Source organism: Accipiter gentilis, chromosome 8 (genome assembly GCF_929443795.1).
Source record: "Accipiter gentilis chromosome 8, bAccGen1.1, whole genome shotgun sequence".
Lineage (NCBI taxonomy): Eukaryota > Metazoa > Chordata > Aves > Accipitriformes > Accipitridae > Astur > Astur gentilis.
In genome coordinates, this window is record NC_064887.1 from 25921025 (window position 1) to 25943479 (window position 22455).

At 36.0% G+C, this 22455-nt stretch overlaps 1 protein-coding gene across 5 annotated transcripts in view; it reads left to right on the top strand.

Annotated features, from left to right (window-relative positions):
* The window catches only part of VAV3 (vav guanine nucleotide exchange factor 3), a 178583-nt gene that overhangs the window by 120965 nt on the left and 35163 nt on the right, over positions 1-22455 (top strand). For all 5 annotated transcript variants that reach the window (XM_049808220.1, XM_049808222.1, XM_049808221.1 and 2 more), the window contains one exon: positions 21033-21169. In XM_049808220.1, the coding sequence (XP_049664177.1) occupies positions 21033-21169 (137 nt within the window). The remainder of the gene's footprint in view (positions 1-21032; positions 21170-22455) is intronic.

The window sequence follows — 22455 nt, forward strand, 5'->3', positions numbered from 1 at the left end:
GCTGCCTCTACCTGTGTTGTGTGTTATGGTGCTGAATCGTAGGTACTAGTTTAGGAAAGCAGGCATTTGCTGTGAATCAATAACGGGCACCTGCAGTGTCTAAATATTGATGGAGTTTGATATCAGCAGTAAATACAATTATTTTGAGTTGCAAGTATTTTAGCACAAACTTTTCAACATCATGTTCTGTCTTGTCTCTTTCTGTTGTCTGTCTTTGGCTATTTTAGTAAAGAATAATGAATGCAGGAGGCGTAGCATAGTCAAGTTGATGCATTGTGCTTCTCTTTTTATGCTTGTTAGAGCCAAATTCAACTTTTACTGACACTGCTTAGCCCTGAATGGTAAGTCATTTAAGTTTGATGAGAAGTGAGTAGAAGGATGGTCTAAACAAAACAATGTGAGGATACTGGATTAAATTATCTCGTCTTCTGCTGATGAAGCTCATTGATGGAGGAACCTATCTAGCTGAAGTATCCTAAAAGCAATAAGTTGTTCGTGGCAGTTTCATTTGTTGTTCTTTGAAGTTTGGTTAAAAGTTTTGACAGTGACAGTTTCCTCCTTGAGATTTGCTTTGTGCTGAATAAGAAGGAAGGGTAGAAGGAAAAGTGATTAATGGATGATGAGGCAGAGAAATTCCTGGGATATGAAACAGTCATGAGAAAAGAAATATGTGCAGAAACTGTACAAGTGAAGGACAAATTGAAAATAAAAAGAAAATACGACTTTGTCTTTTCTTTATGTTGTGCACTGTGGCTTCAGCCTGTGGTCTAGTTGCAGATGGCCTCCTGAATTGGTCCATGTACTAAGTTTTAGGGGAGACATGTTTTAGATAACCTTTCTTTGGATTAATCAGCAGATGATAAAAGCCATGGAGAGAATGAACCTGTGAATGCATATGCACCTATAAAGCCAGAAAAAATTGGTCTAGAGTTTGCATTTTACTGTAGAACAACATGATACTGCTTAAATGTATTTGAGAAGTGATTTAGATTGGTATCAGTTTTTGCCTGGAATAGGCATATGGAGTGATAATTATATAACATGTTTTTCCTTGTGTAACGAATGCCATGAAAACTTTCATGCATGTGTTTAATTTTAAGCATGTGATTCGCACTATTGACTTGAATGACAAATGTAAGTTCACAAGCATAAATTAACGCTCTGTAAGTTCTCTTGAGAAGGATGATGCAATGTTTTTAATAGGAGTAATTTTTATGTATTTTAGTAAGAGTAAAAATTATTTTATTTCTCTTTCTCAGCTATTGGAATAATACAGTGTATGTTTGCTATTTTTATTTTTTTAACGGTATAAAGAGTCTAAATGTGATATATTCACAGCTTAGTGTTTTTAAAACTAGTTTTACCCTAAACATTTCTCCTAATATAAACATTGCAAGTGTAATCTCTAAAAGTGTGAAAGTATATTTCATATCAGAAGGATAAACTTGGTAAAAATAGAACACTAGAAGCCTTATATTCAAGATTCATTGGAGATTAAAATCAAAATCTGATCTGTGAAAGAATGTCAGTGAAAATGTTTTGACTTCTTAACTAGCTGTTTTCTTTATAAGCATGGATTAAAGTTTAGAAAACCTAGTTCTAACTGAGGGACAGAACCAACAGGTCTTTTCCCTTCAAAGAAAGTAAAATATTGACTTGGGTTCTTTTTGGGGGACACAATATTAACAAGTAATGTATGCAATCCAATAGCCTGGGCAAAGCTATTTTTCAGCCTAGGAGTTCAAAGTTCAAACAGTAATTTTAAATAGAGGTATATGTATTTCTGGTTTGTGTTTGGTCCATACTTGCTTTGTGAAGCAAACTTGTAGTACTGATTTTACACAGATTATAAAGAAAAAGGATGTGAAGAGAATAATTGGGTTTATGGCCTGAAGTATATATGTTTAAAAAAAAATAATCTGTGCAGGGAGAACTACAGCATTGGAGATATGCTTATTTAATTAGACATAGTGGGAAATGTGCTACTGTGTGCTTCATATTTTGTTGAAATTGGATTGTGGAATGTTTAAACTAGGTTATGTCATTGTTATATATGATTACTAAGCAGTGAGACAATATTCAGATGTTTCTGTATTGTGGTAATGATTGCGTCTTGTCTTCACAGTAAAAATTAGGGGATAGTGTAATATTGGCAGTTTAAATTTCCTTTTCAGTTAAGAATGAGGTATATTAGATGGTGAGATATTTCAACAAATTCTGACACAGTGTGCTCGGTGATATGCAAGTCTAACTCTGATTTCCATTTCAGTGCCATTCCAATCATATGCCCAGCCAAAAGCAAAATCTGGCCCAAATTCAAATGCTGGGATATCCCAACTTGCAGATAATTCTTTGCCAAGCATGTAGTTGTTAAAGATAAAACTACTCTCTTTAACTGAGAATTTGAAGCATGTCTCTCGTTTTCTTGTCTTATGAACTATCAAGGCAAGTCCTTGGTAGTCCTGATTGACTGTTGGCTTTCTCATTCAGCCCTGTATAGAGAATACCCAATTTCATGGATAAGAAAAAATAACCTTGTGCAGCATGAAGCCCAGTGCTGGCGTTCAGGAATTTATTTCTCCATTTCAGCAATGGGGGCAGCTACCTGTGATTCTGGCTGCATCTCTGTGGTCCATTACTAACTGACTGTCAATATCATTGCTGAGAACAAGAATTTATCTTGGTTTTAAGCCACAGAAAAAGGTCTACCAAAAATAAAAAGCCAATTAAACAAGCCCCCAGGATTTAGTTTTCTCATGAGAAGTGAGGAGCTGACTGATGTCACTAATAGTATCTCTTTATTATGACTCTCTTCATCAAGATGGATTAGACCAAGGTAGCAATTTTTTCCTTTAGTAAAGGAGTTTCTGTGTATAGAATCAAGAAATACATCAATAGGTATTTTTCTGAGACATTTGGTAGTGTTAATTGTATTTCCTGTCAATAAAACATAGGAGTGAATAGCAATCCCCTCTAATAGGTCTTGTCTTTCCTTTCAGACTGAGTAGAGCAAATCATTACAGGCCATTTGTTTCTGCATCTTCCCTCAGGACCATGCTCAGAGTCCCACAGGTTTATTTCTTTCTCTATTAAATATCTATGAAAAGCTTCTGGGGGAGTTGACTTCTGGGGGAACATGAACTCAACTACTAGAGTATACATAAGACATTCTTTTCAGCTTTAGATACTGTTCACATTGAACATAACCATGGCTTTTAATGGCTGGTCAAAAGGAATGTGTACGTGAAGGAGCAGCTGACTGTAAATTAAATCGGGGAAAGCCTGAAGGAATACTGGAGGAAAGAGAAATGTTTCACAAAACTTCCTCTAGCAAAGAGGTTTTTTGTTTGACAAGTTTGAGGTCTTTCCTGCTGCTTACTGGTACAGGATAACCTAGTAAGGTTCATAGTAGTAAAACATCCATCACATACTGTAACTGACCAGGAGACTTGGAGGCTTGCTGCATGCAGACTAACCAGAATGACCTGATTGCTTATGTCCTTTTGATTTAGTTTTTGCAACTTCCTATTATAGATAAAAATGCAGCCTATATGGCTTAAAAAAAAAAAAAAAGAGAGAGAGAGAAATTACTGTTTTAGAGACTTGAAGGAACTCAAATGTCTACTTCTCTTGGACATAAAGTGTGTCTAATAATTAACAATCATAAGAAAGTATATATAGTTTTGCGTGTTTTCCCTAGGGATAATTTTGTACTGTTTGTGGAGCATTAGAATTGCTAAGTAGCTAAAGACTTCTCTACATGGTAATGTGTTAAGCTACAGAACCAAAACAGAGCTTTGATTATACATGTATGTAACACATACATTTAACTTTTGGGTGTATTTTATTGCGTTGTGGATGCTTTTTCCTTGTCTACACTGGATCTAAACACTTTGTTCAAGGTGCATATAAAGTATACAGTGCCTGTCTCTAGGAATCTATGTGAAGGAGGTGATTCGCAGGTATGAACTCGTCTAACAGGGCAGCTAGGAGCACCCTTGCTGCAGCAGGAAGTCTCCTTAGCAGGATAAAGGCAATACTGCTTGCTGACGTGCTGTATAATTCTGAATGTTCTGGAGTCCTTCAAGGACTTGGATTGCAGCTCTAACCTGATGAGCTCTTAGTATTGATAGATGTGTTTTAACATGTTTTACGTCATGTGGCTGGTACAGTGTTGGGGTTTGAGACCAGAGTCAGTGAATTCCTTTGTGGTCACCATGTTCTTAGGAGCAGTTATTGGGACAACTTCCAGGTGGACCTCAGCAACAGTGAATTTAGAGATACACTGAATTGTGTGACCTAATTTGTGAGATCAAATTAATTTATCTCACATTTATTAAAAATACATATTACATTCAGGATCCTAGTTTTTTTTTTACTACCGTGCTAATGCCGTGTGCTGAGCTATTGTTGTTTCCCAAAATAACGAATTCATCTTTGTTGTGATACAAGAAAGAACATGTCTAATATTTTGCACCAAGAAATTTTCCACTAATGCATTTCTGGAAGGCAAAGCAGAATTTTGTCTTCCAATGAAGCATTTCAAATGCAGTTTAATGAATTTTATTTGGGTTGTTATATTTTAAATTAAAATTATTTTTACATTCCTGTTGGGGAGAGGTATTTTGAAAGGTGCCTGTCCCTTTGGCATCTCAGCAGTGAGCTAACATTCAGAGAAGAACATAGCCTTTAGCCTTTTCTTTTAATTAAACATCAGAAGACCCAGATGCCAAAGGGTGAAATATATTTATTTTGTCAAACTCTTTCATCCTTGTCTGGTTGGATTGCAAGATTAGTTTGTAGTTGAGTAATTTAGGCTCTTTTGTCTTACTGGATGTGTTTTTGGGACTGTCTCTGTATCTTGAGCAACTAACATTTTATTTTTCTCTTAGAGAAATAATGGTGTTTAATACATGCTTAGCATGTATTAGCATAATTTTTAAGTTGAGGTACATTAAGAATCCTACAATATCTTTCTTTTTTTCTGCATAAAAACACTCTCAGCATGGACTGTTCTAAGCAAAACGTCACTGTTTACAGATAACTACAAGTGAGTTGGCAGGCAGAAAGGAGAAAAAGATTAAGGTAAAAGTGAACAAAATGGGCTTACAAGTATGATCAATAAAACAAAAAAAAATACTGTTTTGTGTTTTACGTACACAAAAAATTAGTACAGCACTTAAAAAAACCAAAGAAGGCATGTGCAGAGATCACATGGTGCAAAGTTGCCTTTAGTTACCATAGCAAGTAGAAGGGAATTCTGTAGCATATTGCTAAAGTTTGTTGGGACTTAGAAATCTTGTATTCATCTTCAAGAGGAGTATTGCATTTACCCATCTATTTTCAGATCTGTTTTAAATCTTCAGGGTACTGTCATTCTCAGAAGGTAAACCAAAGACAGTAAGGCAATGAATGATTAAAAATAGTCAAAAGTTACTGAATTTTAACAGTACTCTAAAGCATATGGTTTCTTTTTTTGTGGCTCACTCATTTAACTAAATCAGTATTTGATCACTACTTCAAAGTAATTCTCACACAAAGAATTTGGGAAACATTGTAAAACTGAAAGCAGCCATCCCATGGGAGACAAAAGACTGCTGAAAATTCACAGAAGAAAAGCTGCCAGAACTGCCTCTGCCTTCTGCCTGAGGAAAATTTTACAGCTTGGTAGAAGGGGCCAGAGGGAAGAGCCTGAGAAACTGATGCTGCTTTTCAGGAGAGTTTTTAATCTGCTCACCTCTTTGAGCTTCCCAGGGAAGACAACAATGAGGCTGAGTTAGGCTGCAGGCCAATCTATCCCAGGATCCCTTCTTCAACAGTAGCCAATTAAATGGATGCTTAAGGATAGAATATGGGGTAAGGTGTTGTGGTAACTTCCCCCAGTACCTTGTGTTTTTGTTTCTTAGGTCTTAATTTTTCTTCCACGTATTTTCATTGCACTTTTTGAGCCAACCGAAATTCTTGGTTTTCATAACATCCTTTAACTGTTACTTTCATAATTAGTTGTGTGAATAAAGTACTTTTTGTTTTAAACCTGCTGCCTATTTTTTTGACACCTCCTATTTTTTGAATCAAGAAAGTGAGTAATAAATAAAGAAATAATGAATACTTTTTCTCTGCTTATTGTCTCTGTGCCACTCTTGAATTGTCTCTGGCATATCCCCTTCAGTCATCTCTATTCTAACCTGAAGAGCCATTATCTGCTTAATTCTTGACACAGAAGCTTTTCTGTATGTCTGACCATCCTGTTTGCTTGTCTGTATGCTTCTAGGTCCAAGAGTGGTTGTTCTTTCTATTTCTGTAGTCTGCTCCAAGATATTTCTTAGTATTCATACATAGCAGAATTAGATTATGATCTTAAAGAACTGATTTTAAAGAATAGTTAGCAATTACTCTGAGAACTGTTGTCTATGTGATGGTAGCTGTTTTAGAGTCCATGATTAGGGATGAATATTCAACCAATACTTTGTATTTTTTTAAGTTACAGCTTACATGAAGTTATGACCAAATGGCCTCCAAAGGTTCTTCCAGCCAACTTTATTCTGTAATTTGTAATCCTATTGTACAAGCACTTCAGTTCATGAAATCTTCCTTCAATTCTTTGCAAGTAGTGTTCTTTTTAAAGAAATAATTTTGCACCTTCTACAAGGTTTAAACCATCTTTACTCCCATTTCAATACTGCTTATTAATTTTTGAACAACGGATGTCCAAGCACGGATTCCTTTGGGTGACCCTTTTGGAAACCAGCTTCTTTTTGAAAAGATGTTACTGTTTCAACATTTCACTTCCTGTCCTTTTGCTGCTTATTTATCTGGGGGGAGCTTTGCCTCTCATATTGTGAAAACTGGAAGAGAGCTTCATAGTGAGTCTTGTTAAAATTATTTTGCTAATCTGTATTAATATATAATCTTGATCCTCATGTTCATTGGCTACTTCAAAAAAACTCTAAACAATATCCCGTGATTTTGCTTTAAAAATTATTTTTAGTCTTTATATTTATCCATATATTTGCAAATTTTGATTTTATAGTAGGCTTTACCAGTCTGCCTTGTACAAATATCAGATATCCGTGTTGGGACATCTGTTGATTATAACTGAGTTGCTTTAAAGCATTGCTTTCACACTTAACCTCTTATTTATTTCTATGGTGCTGAGGCTCTTTTAAGAAATAGGTTGCAGATCACAATTGAACTGCTCAGCAATTTCATATTTGAATTTATTTAGTACTTAGTCTTTCCAAGTAGTGACAGTACAAAAATTGATCTGATTGATTTTTCAGTAGAATCAATTCATTCAACCCAGTTTTAACTCTTTGATGTGGTTTATCCAGGAAAAAAGGTCAGGTACCTTTATAAGGGATTTAGAGAAAGCACTTGAGTTCAGCCCCCATTGCTGCTCTTGCTGACCTGCAAATGAATAGAAGACATGTTCAGTCTTGCACGTTTCAGAACTTGCATTTCTTTAGCTTTAGTATGTAACAGGGAATTAAATAGTAACTTCATTATCTGATATCTTGAAAACATGCCTTGGTTCCACTAACTTTAGAGGTTATTCTTTAACCAGCCCATTTGGAACAGATGTGGGGAGAGGAGAGAGCATGAGGCACTATATCTTTTCGTTTAGATGATAAAGCAGCATGTTTGTGGTTCTTGGATTTTTTCCTTAATTGGGTTTGACAGCAATAAATTGCATGAAATATGATACAACAACAAAAGCTGCATGTATGGATCCTAGCTTTCCTTCCAGAATAGCATCTCACCCCTGACATTAGCAGTTGTCTTGCAACTAGCAGTAATCATTTTAGTACAGTGGAATTCACTTAATGCCCCTATGTCTTCTACAATTTAAATGTGGTTGGTTTTTTTGGGGTGGTGGTGGGGAGTGTTTAGTTATTTTTCCCTGTAAGACTCTACAGGTTGCCCTATAGTTTTCCCCTTCTTCCTTTTTTGCTTGATTGTGGGGAGAAGAGAAGATAAAGAGAAAAGCTCAAAAGGAAAAGAGTATGAGACTTAATGGTGGAGACTTAAGTCTCTGACTGTTCTCGTGCATTGTGGGCTGGTTTTGTTATTTGTCCATTTCTGGTGGTATTGATTTAAGTCCTGTAATTGTACATTGCTCTGCACATGGCTCAGGCATCTCAGAAACTTTTGAATGGTCAACTAATCTTAAAGAGCTGATGCTGGGATTTAAGTGTGTAAGTGGTATTCTTTGTCAGGGCAGTATTTTTGGGAGAAACAACTAACTCTGGGTGTTCTGCTAGTGTCAGTTTGATCTCTGGGGATTCTTTGATGTGACTACAGGCTGTTGCCACAAGGTGTGGTGCGTTTTCCTACTCAGCTGTTCCCTCACTGCCCTTTCTTTTGAATCTAATGATTGTCTGGTCATAGGGCTAAGTCACTTCAATGAGAGAATGGAAAACTGGTCATGGGAGGCAGTGGCAGCGATGGGGAAATGAGTGATTTTCTTTCTGATTGGGTTGGTGAACCAGCTCAGTCCTGAGGCTGCACAGTTAGTGGGCGTGCAACAGAATACACTCATCCTCGGTTAGATGTAACTTCAACTTATATCCTTTATTGCTTTCAGGTATGGTTTATGTCCTAATGAATTACCCATTCTTTGCTGGAGTACACATTCAGGCTGGACACAGAAAATAGAAGGAGAACCTTCACTATTGGGAAGATGAATATACAAGGATTTTCTTGGGGGGAGGGAAAGAAACAAAAAGGCTTTAAGATGGAGCCTGATTATTATGGCAAGACTGACACTTGACAGGGGACTGGACTTGATTCCCATCTTTATTGCCTATGATAATTTACCAATAACGTCTTGACTTTGCAACAAAGATCAAGTGATCATGGATGATTTTATTGTATATTTTCATTTTTATCTTTAAAACAACACCCTTTTACTGCTTATTATTTATTCACCATGTGATCCATCTTCAAGTTAAGGACATTTATATGTAAACACAGAAAATTAAGTGATTAAATTTTTTAAACAATTTTTAAAACTAGTACTAAAAATTGAAAATATTTTTCTTTGATAAAAAGGGAGGGAGTTTGCAGAAGCTTTAGTGCATCAGAGTAGTATATAATGTTTGATACACCAGTCCTGCTAGAAAAGAAAGGGTAACTTCTAAATGAAGACAGATCAGATAAGATGTAAGTTATATATATTTTTTTATACTCGGTGGATACTTAAAATGTGGTCTGAATGTCTGTGTATAGGTATGTCAACTGAATGAGGCTAGGGATACTACAAATTTGTGGAAAAGCTGGAGGTATCACAAAATACTATGCCTTTTGGATCTTAGAATTTATTTTCATAGATTGCCAGTGCTTTAAATTTGCAAAGTAGTGGCATAAAACCAAAATCACAAGTGTATGTTATTTAGAGATAAACAATTTTAACTACATTGCGGTATCAGAGAAATATGTACTCATCCTTTTAAACTTTTAAAACACAAATATTTTGTAAGGAAAGCAAGTTTTGTGCTCTTTCCCCAAAGAAAAAAAATTATTCGCTGTAACCTGTACAAACCAGAAATCAGTAGGCATACTTTTTGAATGCAAGTTTGTTTCAGCCAAAGCAACAGTGTTTTTTCATTGCTTAACGTAATGCCATAATTCTTGGCAACATTCATCTACAACTGCTTCCATGCAATTTTTTTGCATGTAGATTAAGAACTGTCAGTTAAGAAGTAAAAGAGGTATCTGCCATAATCAGGGTAGAGGCCACAGAAAAAAAAAATTGCTTGAAGAGGAAGATCACAAGAGTGTTTAACTTGAAAAGCTGAAGGATTATGTAGCAGTATGAAGAGGGTGTGTGCAGGTAAGATTATTCTGTCATTTGCTGGAACCTGTCTGCTTTGCCAAGCATCAGCCACTTCCCCTTCACATTATGTAATAATTGAAAACTCCTCTATTGCCAGAGACTTTATTTCTTGTATGTAGCAGAAATGGAGAGTGAAGTCTGTTACTGAAGAGGCAGAAGCTATTAGTCAATACTGAGCACAAAAGAAATTGTGTGAAAGATAATTTAATTTTCATTTTTGCGATGTTTGATGAATGAAATCTCAGCATATTTTCACCAATGGATGTTTTTAAATTGAGACCTGTGAAAGATTCTAGGTGGCATAGGTGTGTGTTTTCATGGGTTACCATCTTGCTGTCCATGATTATTATTTTAGTGTACAGTATCTGTACCCTGAAGTGTACAGTGTGTTCAGCAGAATGACTAAATCCATTTATGCTGAACAGACTTGTTGAAAGGTAGGGCTGCTTCCTGTCATGCCATGCTTTTGGGCACACTGCAGGTGAGATTTCATAATCATATTCTTACTGCAGTATATTTATTTTTTAGAAGGGACAAAGTTTATATTTGTAATTGACCAAGTTCTTTTCAAAATTATTCAGTCTGTGAATGCTCAACAACAGAAAAATATTTAGGTCCTGTATAAGATTCATGAGATTTCACAGTATTAAATTCCGTTTCCAAAGTGGGGCTTTTGTTCTCAAGCCTTTTTCTTCTTACTGCTTGCTGCAGAATCATCCCTGGGCAGGCAGAAGGTAGTATTAAAAATATAGCTCAGAGTAATTACTTCTGTGGAATAATGGATTTGTATTTTCCAAGTTTTGTCCCTGTTTTTCAGTCTTTTGCTGCACATAATCTACTACTGTCTGGACACACCTTCATAGCTCATCTATAGTATATGCCCAATGTAAGTTGCTAGCTCCTCAGGGCAGGTACTTGTTTGAACAAATACACATTTTAGAATGCCGTGCCTATCTATGGCACCACATTAAAAGATGTGGTAATTAACACTGGTTAATTTTCATACCTTGTGCTTTTATAAAAAACAACACCTTGTGTAACACACTTTTTAATTCATATGCCAAAACTGTAGTTTGCTCAATTTTAAAGAAAATAATGAAGCTTCTTAGTTTTGAGGCAACATTATTTTTAAAACTTATGTCCCCAGTTCACCTACTACACTACAATTGAAATGATGAATTTCATTACTTTGTCAAAACCAATTGAAACCTGATTGTTCTCTATTGTTTAGTCGCACAATAAGACATTTAGCACTCAGCCGTTTCTAATGTTTGTTTAAAGTGCTGAGATTCTTCTCAATCTAGACAATTCCAAAAAACCCTTGATCTCACAAAGACAGCTGCTTGTGTCACTGCAAGTAAGGACTAGTTGTCTGAATAAGCATTTGAAGTTAAATTGTACAAAACACAAGAGCTTGTCCTTAACACTTGTTTGGAGGAAGACATGCTATGAAAAGGAAACAAAGGTCTGTCAGCGAAAGTAGAGTAAGTTTTCACTCTAATTTATCACAGTATATATGTGGCTATGACCATTATAAAGTCCGTGACCTTCATAGCTCTATTCCGCTTTCTTTCAGTGCAGTCCTGGAGAGAGCCCTCTTTTTTGAGAGAGGAAAACTGTAGACATCAAAGTTTTAAATGCCAAGTACCTGGTTTTGAGTATAAATAATACGACATGATGTTGGAATTGCACATGAAATGTCTATGATTTTAAACATCCTTTCTTGCATTTGCAATCCATAGTTATCCATCTAGGGCATGTCCAGGTTTTCTAAATTAATGTGCTAAAGTTTCATTGTCAAGCTTAAAAAATTTTTTTAAAAGATTTGACAAGTGCAGCTGGAGCTAGTGGTAATTGACCTTTCTAGTACTTCATACTTGACTTTCTGAAAATAGGATCCTTTATTGCTGCAGTTACATATGGGTGTACAAAACCAAATGTATGTATTTTAAAAGAAGACTGAGTGTTTGAATGATGCCTAGACAGCTTCTGACAATGTTTGCTGTGCAAACAGGAATGGGGTGGCATTGTATGTCAGTAGATTCTTTCTGCAGGTACTTAACTAGTTTTCAGACTGCTTTTGCTCTGTTGTAACATTTTGTCCCCCAACTTCCCAAAATCTTCACAGTTTCTTTTCCTTCTGTTCTGTTTTGAGAAACAAAAAAGAAATTTAAACCTGAGGATTGAATCTGTGAGAGTTGTGAGCAGAACCACTGTAAGATACAAATGGTCATTGGTCATCTAAATAGTGATAGGTTCATTTGTTTCCCAAAGGGCAGCACTTATGTCTTTCTCAATTTTAAAAACATGGCTGTTCAGAAGCATTTCTGCAGTGCCTGTTTTTTCTTGCACAGAGGCAACAAGCTTCCAGATTCCTTAAAATGAATGTCACAATGTGCCAAATGTCCCTGCTTAGGAGTTAAGTAAGAAAATGCCTTCTGTTGGAGTTATTTTTCCAAATAAAAAAAATCAATTCTGAAACTTCAGTTTGGATTCTGAATTTTCTTAGCCAAATTGCTTATTTCTGATCAAAATAAATGCTGGCTGTATTTATAGGAGCACTAAGCTGAGCATAATGTTTGGCCTTGACTTGGAAGACCTGGGAAAAAGCTGTTACTGAGATGGTACTGTCCACCTCAGTGAGTGTCCATGTTCTCATGCTGCTGATTTTGCTAATTTATGTTGTCACTAAGCATAGAGAGTTATCCTCAAATATCTTTGCTGAAAAAACATTTGAGCTAAGTCAAATACTGATATTCAGAGCACGGAAAGATGTCCATTTGTCTATGCATGGTTCTTTAAGCAAAACAAACTACTGTAAAAAAACCCCAAACAACCTATGTAGAAATATTTCAGAAGTCACACAGTTTCAAAAATGCAACCATGTAAATTGAATAACATAGCTAGACTAGTTTATTTTCCTTGTAATGAACTCCTGCTATGATCTGCAATGTAGTTGCAAGTTTTGCATGGATCTTAACTGGAAAATGGAGATACAGCTACTTAAAAGGGGGCTTTTTGCTAATGATCAGGTCTACAAAACCTGAAGAAGCAAAAGGACTTCCTGAGTTGTGGTGTTTTTCTGTTTCTGATAAGAAGTTGTTGATCAGACTGTTAGCAGACAGATTTTTCCTCCCACACATCTTCATTTTATTTGATGGTTGACCATTTTTGCAGAGGTGTGTGCCAAGAATACAGCTTATATATGCAGCATTAAAAAGAAATGGTGGAAAAATTGAGTCTTTGAATAATTACAGAAGATTTGACAGGTAGGAAAGTACTGGAGGAAACCCCAAATGCTTCTTCAGGAAGGTTTTAAGAAGGTACAATGGTAGGAACAGTTGAGGGAGGACAGTCACAGCACACAGGGCTAGGGCTGTAAAAAAGAAAATAACTTCTTCAGTAGTTTTATTTGTCCTGTAGAATGACAGTCTTTAAATCTTCTGTTTCTGTGGAAGTGAAACATAAATGTTTACTAGATGTTTAGAGTGCATTACAAATTTGTCATCTGAATTATGAGATAGTGAAGATTTTTTTTTTTTGTGTGTGTGTGTGTGTGTGCTTGCGAGTTCTCTATTTATGGAAGAAAGCTCTGCCAGGGCTGCTCTACTTGTATAACTATGTAAGAAGAAGCTTAAACGGTTAGTTGAGTAAGGCTTATGGTAACTGTTAAATGTTTTAATAATCAGCCTTCTGAAGTTTTTTGACTTAAAATTGAGTCAAGCAGCAAACTCAGGGGTTGTGGTTAGTCGTGAAAAATATTGAGACTTTATTGAAGAGTACTGAATGACAAAATGGCTAAAGAGAAGACAGGCAAGTGAAAAACTCAAAGCTGATTTTTAGGCACTGTCAGCATTTCAGTCATATTGCCTGAATGTAAGGCTTATAAGCAATACCTGAAATTAGAACTTTTAATTATGATGACATCCAAAAATAATGACAAGACTGGGAGAATTAAAAGTTCAATTAAAATATCTTTTGAGGTATGTCTGTGTACTTATTCATTGTATTAATGTTGTCCAACAGTAATTATTTAAATCGTTGCCACTCTGAAGAATGCACTTAAAAGACTATGCTGGCATGTTCCATGTATGTGAGTTCTGTTCTGTAATTTGTGTCATAAGCACTCAGCCTAAAGTTAAAAAAAAAAAACCAAACAACAAACCCACCTATTTTCTTTTGTGTCATTAATAGACAGCCCCAGAAACTGAATGTAAGTATTTTTTTGTAAATTATGTAGGGTTGCTTTTCTCCTGTCTCCTCAACAGCTGAGAAGTCCTTCTAGACAAGTTTTGCCTTTGGCAGTAACTGTACAAAGCTATTGACTTCCACTGGTTGTGGAGATAGATGGCACTGATTAGGAATTAAGAAGCAGCTCTCTTGATAAATGCAAGAGAGGAGAATCCAGTTTACTGTTAAGTCTGCAACAAAATCATTAGGAACAGGAATTTTAAACAGCTGAAGCTAGCAGAGCTGATTTGAAGAACACACAGAGAATGCCAAAGGACCGTGTTTTCATGTAGTCCATGCTCAGAATAGAGCTTCCCTTTAACTAGCTTTTAATAATATTAGTATTGGACCAAGATATTGCCAAAAAAGCTGGCAAAAGCTTATGTTTTTTGTCATGGATACTCAGATTGTGGGTATAACTGTCTACTTGCTATTCACACTGCTGTCCTTACCAACCCATCTGTTTTCCTCTTTCTTTTTTTTATCATAACTCCTTGTTATTTTATTATCTGCAGTTATGCTTCTTGATTTGAAACCTTCACAGTCTAACTTTACTTACTGTGGTGTAAATACTAATTTTGTATTTCTTCACTTTTATTTAAATGCAGGGTCTCCTTTACCTGTGTGTCTTTAGTTCGTGATGTTGAAATGATTCATGATGCTCTGGGTCACTGTTCAGACATTTAATCCAATGAGACAATGAGATACTGCTCTGGGTTACTTTGCCCTCATTTCCTGGTTGGAGGGTGAAGATGGCTGGAGATGCACTTGCTCTGAGATTTGAGATGGAGTGTTTCTTCTGGTCTTTGCTATGGAAGGCTTATCAATCACTAAATGTCAGTCTGTTCCTCAGCAGAGCTGCATTCCCTATTTTTGTAGCTACAAAAATATAAACCAAAAAGGTTTAAAACAAGTCCAGAGTCTCCAAACAGACACCCAAACCTCTGTTTTGGTGGAAGGAAGGACAGAATTAGTGAGACTTCATGTCATTTCCTATAGGAGAGGCTTATGTCATTGTGTTGAGATTCTGGAAACATTAAGATGCGGCCTTGTCAGATAGTCTAAAATTCTGTTTCAGATTCAAAGCCTCATGAAGTCAGGAGGCTTTCTTCCATTACATTAGCGGGTTTTGGATCAGGTTATAAATATTTGTTGGCTAGGCTGTATTTTCCCAAGAGAAAAAGTCATCCTTCAAGACTCATATTAACTAGGAGTGGATGTTTAATGCAGACAAAGCTGTTTTACATCTTTGTGCTAATAGTATATAGTATATCCACAAATTCACCTTTGAACCATGGTCTTCTATACTCTATGTCATTATCCTGTATGTTAAAATGATCCCTGCTCAAAGTGTAAACCATGTTCTGTGTTGCTTGGAAGTAACAGATGCTGGAATCAATTTTGACAGATAGAGGTCATCATAGGGCATGCATTATGCATGTTGTTAGCAAAAAATAACATTTTTGAATCTCAGCATGAAACTCTGAGGGTCATTCAGTGCTGTTCATAAATGCAGAACTGCTGTAAGGAATACAAGTAGTTTGTTTATACTTTCTCATCATTTCATATATAATGGGGTATTCAAATTTACTACGTACTATGTTAATTCTAAAATGTAACCTTCTTCCTTGACTTGTAACTTATGAGTTTAAATACTCAAATTTGTGATAGGGTTTATGAGAGGTTTTATTTTTCTGTAACATAGCTGAATTGGTACTTTGTAAACCATGACTCTAGCACACTTTCTGCTTTTCTTATGAGCTACAATTTAGATTATCAATTTGTGTTAGGTCTGTGACCCAGAGCTTGGCTATGAAGACTTTTCTAGGAATTTGGGGTTTTTCCTGGTTTCCAACTGAAGTAAATTTCATCTATTTATTGGTGGAATAACTGGATCAGTTTGCTTTTTGATTTCAAGGTTGGAAACTGCAGGCCTGGTTTTGCATCTTTAAATTAGAAAGTTTCCTGACAAAACTTTCAGTCATGTGGAAATCTGACCTCATAGAAGCCAATGGGATTTTTAACATTAATTATAGTAATGCATGGCTGAATCCTGACCTTGTCCTGTGTGTTCAAATTTTACCTGCTTGTAAACATAGTCGTGAACAACATTTTTGTGCTGGATATGTTTCCAGAAGCTTTCTGGAGTTGTCAGATCCTCTCAGTACTGCAGCTATGTACATCACAATGGCAGTGTCTCTAATGCTTATCATGTTTCACATTTCAGTCATTAATGCATAATGTTTCTATACTGTTTCTATCACAAATAATCCATAATTACACTTTGAACATTTCAGGATTCTGTAACATACCACTTTTTCTTGTCTGCATTATTATACTACAGCAAATACTCAGGATTCTTAATGAGTATATTTGTGATTGTCCTGGGTTCAGCTGGGATAGAGTTAATTTTTACAGGAACCTGGGAGGTGGGGGCATAGCCGGGGCAGCTGACCTGGACTAGCCAAGGAGCTATTCCATACCATGGGACATCATGCTCAGTATATAAATGGGGAGTGGGCCGGGGGGGTGGTCTCTATTTTCGGTGGGGGAAGTGGCGGAGCGTCGGGTCCCGGGTGGTGAGCAGTTGCACTCACTCTTTTGTGCATCACTCTTTTTGTATACTTTTTCATTAGTGCCGTTGTTGTTGTTGTTGTAATTTCTTTGTGTTTGTCCCAGTAAACTGCCTTTATCTCAACCCTCGAGGTTCCAGTTTCTTTTTCTTTTCTCTCCTCCGTCTCCTCCCCATCCCACCGGAGGGGGGCGGAGGAGTGAGCGAGCGGCTGCGTGGTCCTTTGGTACCGGCCGGGCTGAAACCACGACAGTGATGAATCCATGTGCCAATTAAGAATGACATTTCAAGATAGACAAGGAAAATACTCTACATCTTGTGTGTCTGAACTTCAGTAAAGCAGGTGGTATACTGCCTCAGAAGAATTGATCCGTTATGAGAAGAGTCTAAAAGAACTTGGCTCGTTTGGCCTTGCAAAACGGAGGTTAAAAGGGGTATGATTGCTCTCTATAACTACGTTCTGAAAATTAATGCAGACAAGGAAAAGAACTGTTCAGACTGCCTCCTCTAGATGTAAGTAAGTTGGCCATGAACTACTTTACACTGGAAAGTAGAAGATTCTAAATGCTCAGAGAATAAAGTTCTAAAATGAACAGTAGAAACAAACTAGTTTTAGGATAAGCTTGCTAAACAGCTGAAAGATTGTTTGAGCTACTTCCTGTGACAATGATGGGACTTGATCCATCACACTCCAGTGTACTTTGTATAGGTTTAGGATGTGAAGGGCTGACCAAATTCTATCCAATTAAATGTACACCATCTCAATGTTAATCTGCTAAACTGTTTCTGAGCTACTATCATCAAATCTGTAATTATATGGTGAAAAGAAAGTTGAGTATTCTGTTTGGAGGTCTTTGACTCTTTACATCAATTTAGTAACTTTTCTGTACCCCATTTATTTCTTCCGTGCTTAATGGTGACATAAGGGAAGTTCTGCAAGAAGAACATTTATCCATGGAAAAATAGCTATTCCAGAATAATATGTGCTTGTTTCTGATTGATTGTTTCAAAGATTTCATTTAGTCTTTTGTTCCTGGAAAAACTGATTTTTAAAAAATGTTTAAAATCTTGTAACAGGGATGGGTCCTTTTGATGATATTTTCATACAACAAGTAGAACACTTCAGTTGTACATTCACTGCTTTTATATCTTTGATCAATACAGGCTGTTTATGCGTGTCTGGTATTGGTGATACTGAAATGAGTATGTTCTCTGTGACTCAGACACTCCTGTTGTTGGAGAGTTAATTTACTTTCAGTTGTTGTACTTCGAGGTACAAAGTACTTTCTAGAACCTGAGTCAAGCCTAATGTGCTTAAATAATTAGCACCAGAAAATAATTTCCCTTGTTTATATGTGCATCTTTGGTCAGCAGCCTTGAAGCTAGGACATAGTATCGTTCCTAAAGTGGGTGAATGAAAGTAATACAGTAAATAATGAAATCACAATCTTCTTCTGTATTATTGCCATGTATGGGAATCCTGGCATATAGCCATGTATCCCTGTTATTCCAGATACTGGTTTATAAGGTCTGGTGATAGTGCATATGCGTTACACTAGGCAGTGTGTGTTCCTAGCAAAGACAACACTGAGCACAAAGAACTCCTAAGTAGACCAAAGACAGCAGTTGGATAAAGTAGGTAGTAAAATTACAGTAGAAGAATAAGATTTGTTGGTCACCATAGTAGAGAGCAGCTGTAGCATATCAGTGCTGTAGTTGTTGCAGTTTCTGTAGGTGTTATGGCAAAGAAGTTTTAAGGAGGGATCTGAAGCAAGGTAATAAAGTCTGTTAAGACCCTAACCTGTTAGCCTGTTTTAAATGAATAGGATTATTTCTAGTGATGTGAAGAGGTGTTAGATCAAATCTTCCAACATTGTATCTGCCAGTGGAATTTTATAATCAAAATTGCTGTAGATTTTTACAGAATTAAGCATATTGAATTATACACAAGTATTCTAGGCATGACATGTTTTAACATGATTAATTCTGTGTTAACTTTTGAATAATTCTGCTAGTTGGCACAGTGTGATTTTTTTTTTATTTTATTTTTTTTATTCCCCCCCCCCCCCCGCCGTGTTCTCTTAGCCTCGTTTTCAGAGATGCCAATAATTATAATTACCAGTGAAATAGAAATAAGTAGTCATTTTACATGTGTCTGTGATTATTAATGTCAGCAGTATAGTATCTTTAAAAAACCCCAGGATTTGCACTGAAAAGCGCATGAGAGTATTTCTTGATTATCTTCTGATAAGATCAATGCAAAGGTAGTGTTTCAAGTATATTGTATATGCACACTAAAAATGTGATAAACTAAATCACCTGATACAAGGTTTCATAACATGAATAATTTTTTGCGCATTTGTTTCAACTTCCACGTATGTCTCCAAGATGAGTGCATGCTTACAGCTTGTTTATCGCATATGCAGAGCTATCATTTATAGTGTGATGAGGTAGTTCCCTTGCATTAGGATGAAGTTGTCAGCTTTGAGTAGATACTTGTATGCAGCATTGCTTCTATTTGCCATGCAATAGATGCAACATTTCTTGATGCTGAATCAGTATTTGAAATCATGACAGTCTTCAATTGAGAGGTAAAGTGAAGTCTAGTATTTACCTAATTGGAATAACAGCTTACTAACAATTAGGTGTTCATTTTCAGTATGCCAGGTGACTTGAAGAAATAGAAAAAGTTATGGTGTCATTTGGGTTGAGTAACATAAGAGCTAGTATTACTTAGCTTAATGTTTCATCAGCACTTTGGATTAGTATTTATTCTTAAATACAGAGTAGTAATTATTGAAGGTGATTCCTTTCATGTTTCATACAATTTAGAGGAGATAATGGATATTTGTATTTCTTGCTACCTAAATTATAGTAGTGATTTTGCAACAGAAATAGGTCTTTTATAGGCCTGCTGATCCTTTGTTGTTAGAATTAAGTTAATCACGACTCTCCAGCAAGAAACTGGTTAAATATGGCAGCCCTGCTACCTTGACTTTGCATGCTTTCACTCCTATTTGTATTTATTAATATACATTCTTACAAAATCTTACTTGACCAAAAACTTTTTGGTTAAGTTTATAAATGGATATGCCCACTTAATTGTAGCAATTTTTAACATCCCACGTGCAGTTAAAAACAAGGAAGTTATTATATAAAGCTTTATTTAAAGATAGAGGGAGAGTGACTAAAACAGATCTGTTATGTTAAAATGATGCTTTCCTTGACAGTCTAAGGAATGGAAAAAAGGCTTTTCTGAAAGCTTTTAAGTCTTTACTATCTTTGTTATGGAATGGGTGGTACTTCACTTGATTTCAAGAATTCTTATAATATCACAGTATGCTCTTTTAGTGCAATACACTAGCTGTCCATAATGCTTTAACGTTTGATTGTTTGTGGTTTGGTTTTTTTGGTGTTTTTTTTTTTTTTTTTTTTTTTTTTTTTTTTAAATTCTGTTATAGTTATAAGAACATGGAGTTACAGTACCCACAGGTTTTTCTCCCTGCTGAAATCCACCCTCCCACCCCCCATTTGATACATGCTTGTGGAGGGCTCTGGAACTGTAGTTGTAAACCGTGATTTATGTATAGGCAGAGAGACTAATCTTAGGGGAAAATATTTTGTATGTCAAGAAGTGGATTGCTCCCTTTAAAAAAAAAAGGTGGGGACTACATGACTATCAGGTCTATATCAGCTGTCCAGATGCAGCCAGTATTGATGTGGAAGGACTAGCGTGCAGGTAGAGTTCTTGTCTTGAAAATGAAACTTGAAATTGATCCAGGCTTTGCTACGTGTATCAAAAAATATTGTCAAAACCTGAAAATTTAAAAAAACCAAAACAAAACAAAACCCAAAAACCAAACAGGAAAGAAAAAAAAAAAGAAAAAGAAAAAAAAAAAGAAAAAGAAAAAGAAAAAGTCTTACGAGAAGCCTAGAAGGATTGTCATCCTTACTCTCTTGGACATGTTCACATCAGCAGTAGGCTTTTTGGTAATACAGATCTAAAGCCAATGAGATTATCCATATTGGCGTCTTTAATACTGGGTCATTACAATTTTTGCCTTGAACTACAAAGATAGCCTTAATATTTTAACCTTATGCCAAGCCAGGGGTGCACGTGTAGAGGAAAGAGCCCCCATAGACATGAAATCAACTTTTCCCCAAGAAGAAGGGAGGACAAAGATGTTTTTTTCAAAGTAGTTCTTTTCTGTTAGATTGTACATGATACATTACTGAGGCATCGCCCTAGTGCCTTAGTCAGGTAGCTATTAAAGATATAGTATCCCTTTGTTGATTGATTGCTTTTGTGGTCTTCAGATTTTATAAATTGTTGTTACTAAAATATATATGATGACTTTATGTTTTGTTTGTTTGTTTTTTTTTTCTTTTGTTCAGGTTTACCAAAAATGCAAGTAATTCGAAACTACAATGGAATACCACAGCCAGCCACACAAGATGGTCCACCATTGCATATCCAGATTGGGGACACTATAGAACTAATTAGAGGAGATGCACATAGCTTATTTTGGCAGGTATTGTATGCTTGAGCAAATGGCTATATTCCATTAGTCCTAAATATTAAATTCTTATTGCTATATTGCTCTTGTAACTTTTTTCCTTTTTGAACAACAAAAGAATATCTTTGTGTTTTACCCAAAATAAATGTCTAATATGACTATTTTTACTTTTCAGTTACCAGTAGTTCCTGTATTGTGTAAAGCTTCAGTCTTGCAGCCTTAGAGTAAAAGTCCCGGTGAATAAATCTGCAAGAACATGGCACTGGTAGCAGTCCTTCTAGTGAAATTGAAAGAGTTAAGGAGAGTGTTTGGCACATAAACAGCAAAGTCCTGTGAATTTTCAATCACTTCTTTTCTTACACAGCAGAACTGAAAGCTATATTGGCAAACCCCAGTTACGAATATTAGATTTATAGGGGGAGAAATAGCTCTGCAAAACAGAATCACCTAAACTTCTTGATGACCTCTGAAGTCAGTTAAGGACAGTTTTTTATGTACATGGGAAAAATATTTCTATTGATGGCAAAATTTAGTATCACATGATTCACATCGCTCTACTACTGTTACTGAAATTTCTTTTTAACTGATAACTACAAAAAGATTCAAAATGCTGTTTTGCATTCTCTTTAAAGATAAATGCCTTAAAGCATGTCTCATTTTTCTTGATTGCTTTCTTAATTGTTCTTACTAGAATCCTGCATACTACTGATGTTACTGGATAAATGGAAATAGGGATAAATAGAAGAACTTCCAGGATATTCATAGAACAACAACTGGGAAGCATCTGTCGTTGTCTTGAATTGTTGTTCCTGTGTTTGTCTTCATGATTTTCTTTTTCCTTTGAGGCTGTAATAAGTTAATGAATATAATTACAAAAACGGCTTGGTCTGTTACATTAGTCAGGTCTCTCTCTCTCTCTCTCTCTCTCTCTCTCTCTCTCTCTCTCTCTCTCTCTCTCTCTCTCTCTCTCTCTCTCTCGGCTTCAGTTAGGATTGAATCTTCTCCAAACTCTCCAGCACTGAATCAGTGAACTCTGTTTCTATGCCACGGCATCATCCTGAACAACATTTAACCAGGCAAAGTCATAAACAATAGAATTGCTTTATCTATTAAAAAATATGTAGATAATTGTACCTCCCTCCACCCCCTCCAAAAAAAACCCCCAAACCCACAAGCCCAACAAACAAATGAACAACACCCTCTCCCACCCCCCCCCCACCCCCCCTGTTATTTAGCAGACCATAGATACTTCACATCACTGAAAAGAAATTTTTTCAAACATTGGTTGGCAGATCTTGGTC